The sequence below is a fragment of the Dendrobates tinctorius genome, unplaced genomic scaffold (genome assembly GCF_039654945.1).
Source record: "Dendrobates tinctorius isolate UK_male_01 unplaced genomic scaffold, ASM3965494v1 ptg000440l, whole genome shotgun sequence".
NCBI lineage: Eukaryota > Metazoa > Chordata > Amphibia > Anura > Dendrobatidae > Dendrobates > Dendrobates tinctorius.
In genome coordinates, this window is record NW_027362103.1 from 927656 (window position 1) to 941808 (window position 14153).

At 44.5% G+C, this 14153-nt stretch overlaps 1 protein-coding gene across 3 annotated transcripts in view; it reads left to right on the plus strand.

Annotated features, from left to right (window-relative positions):
- The window catches only part of LCAT (lecithin-cholesterol acyltransferase), a 229423-nt gene that overhangs the window by 63221 nt on the left and 152049 nt on the right, over positions 1–14153 (plus strand). Inside the window, exons 2-3 of one of the 3 annotated variants that reach the window (XM_073564244.1) lie at positions 4699–6811; positions 10183–11190. The exons of the other annotated variants lie outside the window; for them this stretch is intronic. Of the exons in view, the coding sequence (XP_073420345.1) occupies positions 5009–6793 (1785 nt within the window). The 5' untranslated portion in view covers positions 4699–5008 and the 3' untranslated portion in view covers positions 6794–6811; positions 10183–11190. Of the gene's footprint in view, positions 1–4698; positions 6812–10182; positions 11191–14153 lie in introns of those variants that run through there. 3 annotated transcript variants of the gene reach the window in all.

Genomic DNA, 14153 nt, shown 5'->3' on the forward strand with positions numbered 1-14153 from the left:
GGGGTGCCAACTTCACACAAGTGGCGGGCAGTCGTCGGACACACACATGAAGCCAAATATCACATATGTGCTACCAAGCGATGAAAAGGAATGTGATGCATGACATGGAGGTGGATACAGAAAGTCTACACACCCCTGTCAAAATGAAGCGTTTCTGTCATGTGCAAAGAAGAATAATTTCAGAGCCTTCTCCACTTTTATTGTAGGCAATAACCCATACAATTTATAACTGAAAAATAAACTCCAACCTTTTCATATGGAAATAGAAAAATAACTAAAATAATGTGGTTGCATAAATCTGCACACCATTATTCTTATACCTTGGTGCAGTCCCATGTGAATATCAGTCTTTTTGGGTCGGAATCTTTCAGCACTGTACATCTAGAATTGAGGATCGTTGCCCGTTCTTCCTTGCATTAGCTCCATAGCTGTCAGAATCCGGGAACTTCTATGTACAGTGCCCTTTTCAGGTTGCCACAAATTTTCTATTGGGTTCAGGTCTGGGCTCAGTCTCGGCCATTCCAAATTTTTAATCCGCTTTTGATGAAGCTATTATTTTGCTGATTTGGAGGTCGCTTAGAGGCGTTGTCTGCTGAAAGGTGAAATTCGTTTTTGTCGTAATTTTAGCACAGGCCAGAAGATTTTGTTGTAGAATTGAGTATTTAAAACGGTAGAAAATTCTTTCCTCCTTGACTGAAGCCCCATGTCTAGCTGCTGAAAAATAGTCAAAAATTACAATGCTGTCCCCACCATGCTTCACTGTGGTGATGGTGATCTTCTGGTGATGCGTAGTGTTGGCTTTGCACCATGTGGAATTATGGCCAAAAAGTTCCACCTTTTCTCTCCTCAGACCACATTTCCCACATGCGTTTGATGGCAGTTTTGCCAAAACATAGATTTATTTGACTCTTTTCCTTTGTAAGAAAAAGCTTCCATCTTATCCCCATCCACACAGGATAGACATATGGGAGATTGTCACATGCAATACATAACCAGTACTTAGCAGAAATTCCTGCAGCTCCTTTAATGTTGGCAGCCTCTTTCTTCTTGTCTTTCCGTTTTTGATAGATGTCCAGTTCTAGGTAATGTCACTGTTGTGCCAAATTTTTCAAAGTTAGATCTAATGCCTCAATTTTTTGTACCTTCTCCTGACTGAATTCTTGTGCAGCGTTGTCAGCTGTTTACAGACCAGAAACTGCCAGGAAAACCCTAACCTTAGCACAGCCGCATGTTCTCGGGTCAATCAGAATTGGTATATAGTAACAGTCTTAGAGAGAATTAGGCAAAATCTATACACACAACCTCGACAACGTGTGCATAGAGGTATGACGAGGAATTGCAAAATATGAAGATTAAAAAATCAATATTAATATTTAATAAAAAGTGAATAAAATATTGGAACAAAAAAAAAGGTACGGGCGCGTGGGAAGGCAAGGTAGGTATGGCCGTTCTGTTACAAATAGAGTGCTATTGGATCAATAAAGGGCATAGTGCAGACAGTCATCACAACCTAGTAGATAGCAGGGAAAAAGCCAAATCTCAGGAAGAAAGCACAGCGTGCGTTAGGAAATAAAGGCGACTGACCGGCTCATGATGGAAGCTGTGCCAGTGCATAGAAACGGCATTGCCATGAAAATCAGCCCAAACAATAAAGTGCATAAAGAAAGAAATGGCTGCTAAGTAGTTCATGATGCAAACAGGCCCAATATGTACAGATGGAAAGGAGTGAAGAAACGATTGGTCCGACCCAGAAGTGAAGGTGGCTTCCGGTCTGCACGCTAGAACGCATACTGGAGCGCATGATGTGATCGTAGCGGTGAAGCGCCCGCTTTTCCCCCACCAATGAATCATTTCTTCACTCCTCAGGCCATGTTACACACTCCCCCACAGAAGAAGCATTTTGCGAAACGGCGCTGTCGGGGTGAGAGCGCGTGGCAGCTGGGATATATCAAGCACTTTATAGCTACTTCCTTTCACTTTTCGTGTCCTTGGCTTGACGTTCAGTCTGGACATATTGGCACGGTTTGCATCATGAGCTACTACGCAGCCATTTCTTTATTTATGCACGTTATTGTTTGGGCTGATTTTCATAGTAATTCAATTTACCGGTACATGCGTTGGCACAGCTTCCATCATGAGCCGGTCAGTCGCCTTTATTCATGCGGTGCTGTCTTACTGAGAGTTGGCTTTTTCTCTGTTAGGTTGTGGTGTCTGCATTATGCCCTTTACATGCCATTCATTATTTATTGATCCAATAGTCTGTTTTTTCTTAATTGAAAGTTGGTTGTGATTATTGAGCACGATTTGTAACAGAACGTCCATACTTACCTTGTGTTCCCATGCGCCCGTACTTTCTTCTTTTTTTGTTCCAGAAGATTGATCCAATTTTATTTAGTTCAACTTTTTATGAAATATTAGTAAAGATTGATTTTGTAATCTTCATATTTGCAATTCATCGTCATACCTCTAATCATAATTGTTGTTGGTAGTCATCACTCGGACATGGGAAAATGTAACAGGAGGGTAAATGTGATCTCCCGATTCTGGATACAACCACATCCTCAATTATAAGAGGGTGTACACACTTATTCAACCACATTATCTTAATTTTGTTATTTTTATTTTCCACCTCAAAATGATTTACTTTTTCTAAATGAAGATGGAGAGATAAAGATGGAAAAAGTTCTTAAATTCTTCTTGGCATGATTTTTATACATGACAGACATCTGGCATTTTAACAGGTGTGTAGACTTTTTATATCCACTGTAGATGTGATACTGGACATGGAGGGATATATAGATGTGGTACAGTGGTTGGCAGGATATGGATTCTCCTCTCTAAAACGTGTGATGGGTGATGGGGTCTCCACGATGCATCGGTCCCCCCTCTAATTTTTGGAACTGATTCGAGGATGAGATTTACAGGATTTGGGGTTTCTCCTTCCTCAGCAGAGTCATTGAGGACACTGTCTATATATCTGAACTGTCTTTAGTCATATCTTGAATACATGTTGGCAGGATGAACTGCATCTGTAGTTATGGGGGTGCAAGCTTATGACATGAAGGGCAGTCACATACATATACTTGTGGTTGTACCTAGCATTTAAACATGAACATTTTGTCAGCGCCCTGCGACTTCTGGTTCCTCTGTCCCCACTTGTTCTACCATCTACAATCGCTCTGTATGTCTCGTGCTCTGACCCTTTCCACGCCCTCTGCACACTCTCCCAGCTCCCTGATATCCCTGACCTGTGCCCCACATGCTCTCCACTCCTAAGCCTTTCTGCCCTTCGAACATGTGGGCTCCTGACCACTCTGCTGGCGCCCATGCTTCCAACTTCTGGTTCCTCTGTCCCCACTTGTTCTACCATCTACATCCGCTCTGTATGTCTCGTGCTCCTGCTTCCAGGTAATGACCCTCTGACCCTTTCCACTCCTTCTGCACACTCTCCCTGCTCCCTGATATCCCTGACCTGTGCCCCACATGATCTCCACTCCTAAGCCTTTCTGCCCTTCGAACCTGTGGGCTCCTGACCACTCTGCTGGCGCCCATGCTTCCAACTTCTGGTTCCTCTGTCCCCACTTGTTCTACCATCTACATCCGCTCTGTATGTCTCGTGCTCCTGCTTCCAGGTAATGACCCTCTCACCCTTTCCACGCCTTCTGCATACTCTCCCTGCTCCCTGATATCCCTGACCTGTGCCCCACATGATCTCCACTCCTAAGCCTTTCTGCCCTTCGAACCTGTGGGCTCCTGACCACTCTGCTGGCGCCCATGCTTCCAACTTCTGGTTCCTCTGTCCCCACTTGTTCTACCATCTACATCCGCTCTGTATGTCTCGTGCTCCTGCTTCCAGGTAATGACCCTCTGACCCTTTCCACGCCTTCTGCACACTCTCCCTGATATCCCTGACCTGTGCCCCACATGCTCTCCACTCCTAAGCCTTTCTGCCCTTCGAACCTGTGGGCTCCTGACTACTCTGCTGGCGCCCATGCTTCCAACTTCTGGTTCCTCTGTCCCCACTTGTTCTACCATCTACATCCGCTCTGTATGTCTCGTGCTCCTGCTTCCAGGTAATGACCCTCTGACCCTTTCCACTCCTTCTGCACACTCTCCCTGCTCCCTGATATCCCTGACCTGTGCCCCACATGCTCTCCACTCCTAAGCCTTTCTGCCCTTGGAACATGTGGGCTCCTGACCACTCTGCTGGCGCCCATGCTTCCAACTTCTGGTTCCTCTGTCCCCACTTGTTCTACCATCTACATCCGCTCTGTATGTCTCGTGCTCCTGCTTCCAGGTAATGACCCTCTGACCCTTTCCACGCCTTCTGCACACTCTCCCTGCTCCCTGGTATCCCTGACCTGTGCCCCACATGCTCTCCACTCCTAAGCCTTTCTGCCCTTCGAACCTGTGGGCTCCTGACCACTCTGCTGGCTCCCATGCTTCCAACTTTTGACCATTCTTGTACTCATTCATGCTTGCTGCTATTGAACCCTCTATTCCCACCCTACTGCCGGTGTATGACCCTTCTGTGCCCTTCACGCTCCCCATTCCTGAGAGCTTGTTTCAGCCCTCTGCAGAACCTTTTCTGACCTTTCACAAGTGGTGTCCCAATGAGTGTTATCAAACTTTTCTATAGATGGCAATTTAGCATGTTTCCAGTACAGACATTGAGTGTTTTCTGTTTCTTTTGTGCAGATGCCCCTATAGGAAGAATACTTGGGTTTCTGCTGGCCTAAAGAAATTCAAAAGTCCTTACACAACAATTTTGCAGAAAGCTCGCAGAAGCAGATGGTATCCATTTATATAATTATCACTTTACCAGCCAGGAACTCGGTCTACTCCATAGTAATCCGGAAATAAGACATCACGTTAGCGAGACTGAAGCAGCAGGGGAACGAGTGAAAAAACTGTCATTCGTGCAGTGACTCCACACACGGGCCCCTTGACAAGAGTGAGCTGCCCCAGCAACGTGGATCTGTCTCAGCACATAATAAAACCAGAGGCAATGGAAATGACTGACCCTGCTGAGTCCAAGACTCTACATGTGGGATCAGAGGCTGATCGGTGCAGTAATCATGGAGAGGGAACTTTTCAATGTTTGGAACCAGGTGTTACCGATTGTGACAGAAGAAGTAAGCCTCGTGAATTGGTTGACAAACACTGTTCTTTCAAGAGAGAAGAGGAGCCTAGGTCTCAGCCGGACGATGAGCAAATGGGTGATACAGTCACAAAGAGAACTGGCAGCAGGGTGAAGCGGAAGAAAACGCCTGGCATAACTGAGAATGTATGTGGAAAGAGAATCTGCACAAGTAGAAGCTGTGACGATAGCAACAAGCAAACTCCCTTCTACCCCCGGAGATCTTTAAGGAGTGCGAGGAATCGGGAAGTCGCATGTAGTAATTCAGCACCTTGTAACCGGCTCAGCACCCCCCCAGCCACAGATGAAGCATGTGCGAAACATAAGACCAAGGGAGTGCAGGACGTTAGTAGACAGTCCAGGAAGAGTGCAGAAAATACAGCCGGGAACACTGCAATACGTGGGGAAAAATCGCAGTGTGCCCAAAAGAAATCACTTATCACTTATCCCGGGAAGAGACAGTGTACCTGTGATTCTGCAAGTGATCAGACCAGTGGGTCCCTAACTAGATCTGTTGATTCATGGGAAGAGGCCTGCACCTTACATGCACGTGGTAGTGGAAGCCAGCCAGGTTGTAAGAAGGTGAGAACAGTTGGAGGCAAGGAGCGCAGGATTTGCACTGTGCACGGCCTGGCTAGAGGTCCATGTGGCACTGATCGGCCTGACACTAGTAGACAATGCAAGACGACACACATGTTACGACGAATGAGGCTAAAAAGCTGTAAAAACCATTTAAAAAGCAAACGGAAAGGTTTTCTTCTAAAGGTTTCATGGAAGCTCCAAGAGTGCAACAGATGTAGGAAAAAAATGACTATCGCAATGATCAAAACCAGGCATCGGCGCTCGGCAGAGACCTGCAAGTGGACTGTGAGGTCATGCAGTGGTGGACAGAGTAAGACATGTACTCAGTGTAAAAAGACCATCCAAGACAGGAGGCCATCCTCAGCAAAGAAGGCTTACTCCTGCCCCGAGTGTGGGAAACGCTTCCTTCAGCAGGCACTGCTCGACCTTCATCTGAAGAGCCACGCGGAAGAAAAGCTTTTTGTCTGCCCTTTGTGTGGGAAGCGCTTTGTCCAGCACTCGCTGCTGCTCTTACATCAGAAAGCGCATAAGGTCAATAAACCATATCAGTGTATGGACTGTGGGAACATGTTCTTCAGTAAGTCATTGTTTGCTGAGCATCTTCGGAGCCATAAAGAACCAAAGCCATTTCCATGCTCTGATTGTGGAAAAAGTTTTGCCGACAACACCACACTGATTATACACCAGAGAATCCATACAGGAGAGAAGCCATTCAGCTGCCAGAAATGTGGCAGGAGCTTCACTCAACCATCAACCCTGGTGTCTCACGAACGAATCCACAGTGGAGAAAAGCCATATGAATGTCATGTGTGTGGGAAGCGATTCCGAGATCGCTCCTCCGCAGCCAGCCATCAAAGAATCCACAATGGGGAGAAGCCATTTAAGTGTCCGGAGTGTGGAAAGTGTTTCACTCAAAGCTCCAACATGCGCAGACATGAACGTCTTCACACAGGTCAGAAGCCCTTCATCTGTGCCAAATGTGGGAAATCCTTCAATGAGTCTGCCAAGCTGAGATCCCATGAGAACGCCCACCTGAATAAAGAGCGAAAACTAGCCAAGAAGACCAAGTAACACTTGTGAAACGGACGGGTGGGTCTGGTGTATGTCATATAGATGTAGTCATTCTTCAGGCACGTGTCTGTCAGCACTCTAGAGCGCAGTGATGGTAATTGCACCACATTTGTCAGCACAATAGAGCGCAGTGACAGTAATCGCAACACATATGTCAGCACACTAGAGCACAGTGACGGTAATCGCACCACATACAGCTCTGGCAAAAATTAAGAGCCCACTGCAGTTTTATAAAAATCAGCTTCTCTCCATGTCTGACAGCCATTCCATTCCAGTGACAGTTGCAATAGGACAAGCTGGATGGCAAAACAAGTTCTAGTAATATCCCAAAAGTAATAGGAATGAAAAAATAACTTTTAAACATACCAAAGGAGTTGAAAAGAAAAGTCTTGAGTGAGGAAAAGAAGGGCTCAATTCTGGCTTTACTAGCAGAGGGATACAGTGAGCGTCATGTTGCCTCCATCCTTACAATTTCTAAGACGACAGTCCATTACAACAAGGTCAAGCAGCAGACATTAGGGACAACGAAGCTACAGACGGGCAGAGGGTGAAAATGACTCTCCACTGACCAGGATGATCGTCATCTTATTCGAATGTCACTCAGCAACCGCAGAATGACATCAACTGACCTACAAAAGGAATAGCACATGGCAGCTGGGGTGAAGTGCACGGCAAGAACAGTCCATAACAGGCTCCTAGAGGCAGGGCTCAAGTCATGTAAAGGTAGAAAAAAGCCTTTCATCAATGAGAAGGAGAGCCAGGCTGAAGTTTGACAAAGACCATAAGGATTAGACCATAGAGGACTGGAGTAAGGTAATCTGTGATGAGTCTAATTTTCAGCTTTGCCCAACACCTGGTCGTCTAATGGCTAGATGGAGACCTGGAGAGGCGTACAAGCCACAGTGTCTTGCACCCACTGTGAAATTTGGTGGAGGATCGGTGATGATCTGGGGATGCTTCAGCAAGGCTGGAATTGGGCAGGTTAATCTTTGTGGAGGACGTATGAATCAAGCCCCATACAAGGTTATCCTGGAAAAACAGCTGATTCCATCTGCTCAGGCAATGTTCCCCAACTCTGAGGACAATGCGCCATGCCACACAGCTAGGTCACTCAATGTGTGGATGAAGGACCACCACATCAAACCCTGTCATGGCCGCCCAATCTCCAGACCTGAACCCCACTGAGAACCTCTGGAATTTACAAGAGGAAGATGGATAGTCACGAGCCATCCAGAAGCAGTGTGAAAGACTGGTGGAAAGCAGCCAAGACGCATGAAAGCTGTGATTACAAATCATGGTTATTCCACAGAATATTGATTTCTGAACTCTTCCTGAGGTAAAACATTAGGATTGTTGTTTCTAAATGATTATGAACTTGCTTTCTTAGCATTATTTGAGGTCTCGAAGCTCTGCATGTTTTTGTTATTTTGACCATTTCTCATTTTCTGAATATAAATACAAAATTTAGTGCTTGGAAATTCGAAGACATGTTGTCAGAAGTTTATGGGTATATTTGAGTAAAATGTAAATTGCTCTTTTATTCTATAAAGAGAAAAATCAGACAAACTGAAAATTGTGCAGTGGTCTTTTAATTTTTGCCAGAGCTGTATGTCAGCACACTAGAGCGTAGTGATGGTAAACGCACCACATATCAGCACTCTAGAGCACGGTGAAAGTAGTCGCACCAGAGACAGAACCTTGGCCTTTTCATGTACAAAAGCCTCCCAATGGGAGGATACAGTGCCTTGCAAATGTATTCGGCCCCCTGGAATTTCCAACCTTTTCCCACATATCATGCTTCAAACATAAAGATACCAAATGTAAATTTTTGGTGAAGAATCAACAAATGGGACACAATTGGGAAGTTGGAGGAAATTTATTGGTTATTTTACATTTTTGTGGAAATTCAAACACTGAAAAGTGGGGAGTGCAATATTATTCAGCCCCTGTAACTTAATACTTTGTTGCGCCTCCTTTTGCTGCGATTACAGCTGCAGTCTCTTGGGGTCTCTATCAGTTTTGTACATCGAGAGACTGAAATTCTCGCCCATTCTTCCTTGGCAAACAGCTCGAGCTCAGTGAGGTTGGAGATCGTTTGTGAACAGCAGTTTTCAGCTCTTTCCACAGATTCTCGATTGGATTCAGGTCTGGACTGTGACTTGGAGACATTTATTTGTGAACCATTCCATTGTAGATTTTGCTTTATGTTTGGGATCATTGTCTTGTTGGGAGACAAATCTCCATCCCAGTCTCAGGTCTTTTGCAGACTCCAATAGGTTTTCTTCAAGAATGGTGCTGTATTTGGCTCCATCCATCTTCCCTGTCCCTGCTGAAGAAAAGCAGGCCCAAACCATGATGCTGCCACCAACATGTTTGACAGTGGGGATGGTGTGTTCAGGGTGATGAGCTGTGTTGCCTTTTCGCCAAACATATCGTTTGGCATTGTTGCCAGAAAGTTCGATTTTGGTTTCATCTGACCAGAGCACCTTCTTCCACATGTTTGGTGTGTCTCCCAGGTGGCTTGTTGCAAACTTTAAACGACACTTTTTATGGATATCTTTGAGAAAAGGCTTCCTTCTTGCCACTCTTCCATAAAGGCCTGATTTGTGCAGTGTACGAATGATTGTTGTCCTATGGACAGCCTGTCCCACCATCATCCAGAGTGATCATGGGCCTCTTGGCTGCATCTCTGATCAGTCTTCTCCTTGTCTGAGATGAAAGTTTAGAGGGACGGCCGGGTCTTGGTAGATTTGCAGTGGTATCATACTCCTTCCATTTCAATGATCGCTTGCACAGTGCTCCTTGTGATGTTTAAAGTTTTGGAAATCATTTTGTATCCAAATCCAGCTTTAAACTTCTCCTCAACAGCATCACGGACCTGCCTGTTGTGTTCATTGGTCTTCATGACGCTCTCTGTGCTTCAGACAGAACCCTGAGACGATCACAGAGCAGGTGCATTTATACGGAGACTTGATTACACACAGGTGGATTATATTTATTATCATTAGTCATTTAGGACAACATTGGGTCATACAGAGATCCACAATGAACTTCTGGAGTGAGTTTGCTGCACTGAAAGTAAAGGGGCCGAATAATATTGCACGCCCCACTTTTCAGTTTTTGAATTTCCACAAAAATTTAACATAACCAATAAATTTCGTTCAACTTCACATTTGTGTCCCACTTGTTGATTCTTCACCAAAAATTTACATTTGGTATCTTTATGTTTGAAGCACGACATGTGGGAAAAGGTTGAAAAGTTCCAGGGGGCTGAATACTTTTGCAAGGCACTGTAACTTTTTAGGTTTGTGATTAATAAGTTGGTTTATTTTCTGTCTTTATGTAAGTAAATGTTACAACTTTTGTAATCTGTGATTTACATTATGAAGATGAAGGAATGATGAAATGAACAACAGGAGATGCCGCTTTACAATGCATTCGAAAAATTCATTCAAGCAGAGGTTTCACAAAAAGGAAAGTGAAAACATAGACCAATTTTATGCCGCACAGCATGAACCAGCAGACCTTAGTAAATCAATATCACAGATGGCAAATGTCCTAGAAAAATCCATAAAATCGCTTCAGAAGGAAGAAGGAGCTGACAATTCAAAGTGATTTGAAGTATACTTTTACAAGGAACATATTAGGGCGAGGGAAAATATTACATAGCTAGGAAGAGATGAACTAATTAAATGAGGGGAAATAGAACACCTCCTTTCCTTTGACGCCGTGACTTCCTTCCGTGGACAGATAATTTAAACAGGAGGTTTGTGCTGGGAGGGGGACCCCAAAACTGACATTTGTTTAGGCATAGGAAGGACATCCTGTGTTCAAAAAAATCTTTCTGAGAACGTTCCAGCCTTTGTGACTCTTTTGTCCGGATATAAATATTGGGGTTTTGTATTTATGGGATATAGATTCTTGGCTTTGTAGAAAAAGGATGAACATATCCACTCACTTGCCACTAGAAATCCTCCAACGTAATAGCTAGATCGAGAGTAAATATGACCTGGTTTGCATCATCTATGTAAAGGTAAAAGCACAATAGAAAATGTCAATATCTAATACCTGGGACCTTCAGCGTTGAAGATATCTTGTAAATTGTGAATCTCCTAAAATCCTGAATGACTGAGAATATCCAACAAACAGCCCCCATGTGAAGTCATTAAGAGGAGGTGACTAGCCATAACCTAGAGCTAATAAAAAGGAGAAACTGGGTTTGGGCCCCTGTCATTCTGGGAAGACATAGTTCCCTGTATGAGTGTCCATTTTCCAAATCATGAGTGCTCCCCTCCACTAAACTCCAAGCCCTTTCTGTGATCAGATGTAGGGAGTTTATTTTGTGATCCCTTTTATTTTATGTAACATAATAAATTTAGCGTACCGCTTTGTTCTTATTTTGTATCATCTTGCATATTTCATACACACTGCCTATGTTTCTGGAATAAATATAACATTTAATAGTTCTGTTCCTCTTGCACTGTAAACTGCACCCCTGAAGCCATACTCTACCATTAGGCTATGTGCACACGTGTGGAATTGCTGTGGAAATTTCCACAGCAATTCCGCAACTCCCTGCTGCGTGAAATACGCGAGAAATCCGCATGCGTAATTCCCGCGAAAATCTAGCGTTTTGCAAGTGTAATCAGCTTGCAGAATGCAAGCTTTTTCCAAGCGATCTGTAGCATCGCTTGGAAAACTGACAGGTTGGTCACACTCGTCATACATAGTGTTTGACGAGTGTGACCAACTTTTAACATGTGTCTTCAACTATGCACTCTTATATCTGTTAACCAGCTCTTTCAATCTCTGCTCTGAATCAACTCCTGTGTTTCTCCACTCCATTCAATGTTAGCAAGCAGTTAATCCTGAATGCTTTATATGTCTTCAACTATGCAAGCTTATATCTGGTATATAGTTATTTCAACTTACTCTGCTTGTCCCCTTATGTTGTGAGGCCAAGAAACTTTTCAATGTGCTTTATGATCCATGTAGTGCTGGACATCTGTTTATCTGACCACAACATTTATTGGGTCCTGCTGTCTCAATTTAGTTTGATTAACGAGAAGAGAGAGAGCGCAAAAAAAAAAAATCTAAGCCTTAGCCTCCTATATATTCAGACATAGCTTGGGGGAGCATTTATGCACATGTAATCGAAGTACATGTATCAAAGTAGGAGGCAGTTATAAAGTACATGTATCAAAGTACGAGGCAGTTATAACATGGCAATTAGACAGGGCAGGAGACATGTAAGACATTTATATACATCTACTCCCTGTACATTTGGAGTGCAACAAATATGTACCATATGCATTTGTGTAATTTATATCCTGGCCGCTGCATTCACACACATCCACCGCCCTGGCATTAACTCTCTACACTCCATCCATATTGGCCCCTCGCTCCTTTCCTCTCCTATGTATAGCACTCACGCTCTCTTGACATTGTTAAATTGCACAGATCCAGTCAGTCCCACCATTCAACATCAGAGACGCTCTCACAAATCACTTAACCATCTGCTCACTCTTTCTATCCTCCTCCTAGTTGCAGGAGACATAGCTCCCAACCCTGGTCCCCCATGTTACAGAAAGTCAAACCCCCCCAACTGCTACACTCAGAAACCCCTCTAAACCCCTCTAACCCCTCTATCTTATTTATTAATATTCCCTGCATGCCATCTGTCTCTTAATTGTGCACTTTGGAATTCTCGCTCAGTGTGTAACAAGCTCTCCTTCATTCATGACTCTTTCCTTTCTAATTCTCAACCTTCTGGCTCTTACTGAAACCTGCATCCAGCAGTCAGACACTACGGCTGCTGCTGCTCTTTCATACGGGGGACTACACTTCTCTCATACCCCAAGATCAGACAATAGAGCAGGTGGAGGCGTTGGTCTGCTCCTATCACCAAAATGTACCTTTCAGGTTAGCCATCAACTACCCTCACTAGTCTTCCCTTCTTTTGAGGTCCATGCCGTCAGACTCTACACCCCCTTCTCCATGCGAGTGGCGGTGGTGTATCGTCCTCCCGGCCCTTGTCAACAGTTCCTGGATCATTTTGCCACTTGGCTTCCACATTTTCTCTCCTGTGACATCCCTACCCTCATCATGGGAGATTTCAACATCCCCATTGCCCTTCCCCTCTCACCATCTGCTACCCACCTTTTATCTCTAACCTCCTCGTTTGGCCTTTTGCGGCTTACTAATTCTCCAACACCTGAAGACGGAAACTCCCTCGACTTCGTCTTCTCTCGGCTTTGTGCAGTGGATGATTTTGCAAACTCCCCTCTCTGACCACAATCTTCTTTCATTCTCTATCAAGAACTGCCAGGCTGCTCAGGTCACCCCCACTGTCCAGACTTATAGAAACATACAGGCCATTAACATCCAGAAACTTACAAAGAACTTGCAGTCTTCATTGGCCCCTATCTCCTCCCTCTCCTGTCCTGATTATGCATTGAAGCATTACAATGACACACTTCAAACTGCCCTGGATGAATTTGCACCTCCTATAGATAGAACACCACAACACAGATGGCGACAACCCTGGCACACCCTGCAAACACGTTTCCTGCAGCGGTGCTCCAGGTGTGCCGAACGTCTGTGGAGAAAATCCAATCTACATGAAGATTTCATCCATTTTAAGTTTATGCTTCGAACATACAACACTGCCCTTCACCTCTCCAAACAAACCTATTTCAACACCCTCATCACCTCACTGTCCAATAACCCGAAACGTCTCTGACGTTTTTCATTCTCTGCTCAACCAAAGAGTGCAGGCCCCAACCACAGAGCTCCGAGCTGACGATCTGTCCAATTACTTCAAAGAAAAAATTGACCATATCCGACAGGAAATTATCTCCCAATGCCCTCATACCATGCATCCCTCTCTGATTTTGAACCAGTCACAGAAGAAGTAGTAAGGCTCCTTGCATCTTCTCGCCCAACCACTTGCACCAGTGACCCATTTCCGTCACATCTCCTCCAGTCCCTTTCCCCTGCTGTCACCCCTCACCTAACTAAAATATTTAACCTCTCTCTCTCTTCTGGTATCTTTCCCTCATTTAAGCATGCCATCATACATCCACTACTTAAAAAACCATCCCTCGACCAAAACTGTGCCGCTAACTATAGACCTGTCGCTAATCTTCCCTTCATCTCTAAACTCCTGGAACGCCTGGTCCACTCCCGTCTTATCCGCTATCTCTTTGATAACTCTCTTCTCGACCCTCTCCAATCCAGTTTCTGCTCTTTACACTCTACTGAAACTGCCCTCACTAAAGTCTCTAATGATCTACTAACAGCTAAATCTAATGGTCGCTACTCCATGCTAATTCTCTTGGATCTCTCTGCAGCATTCGAC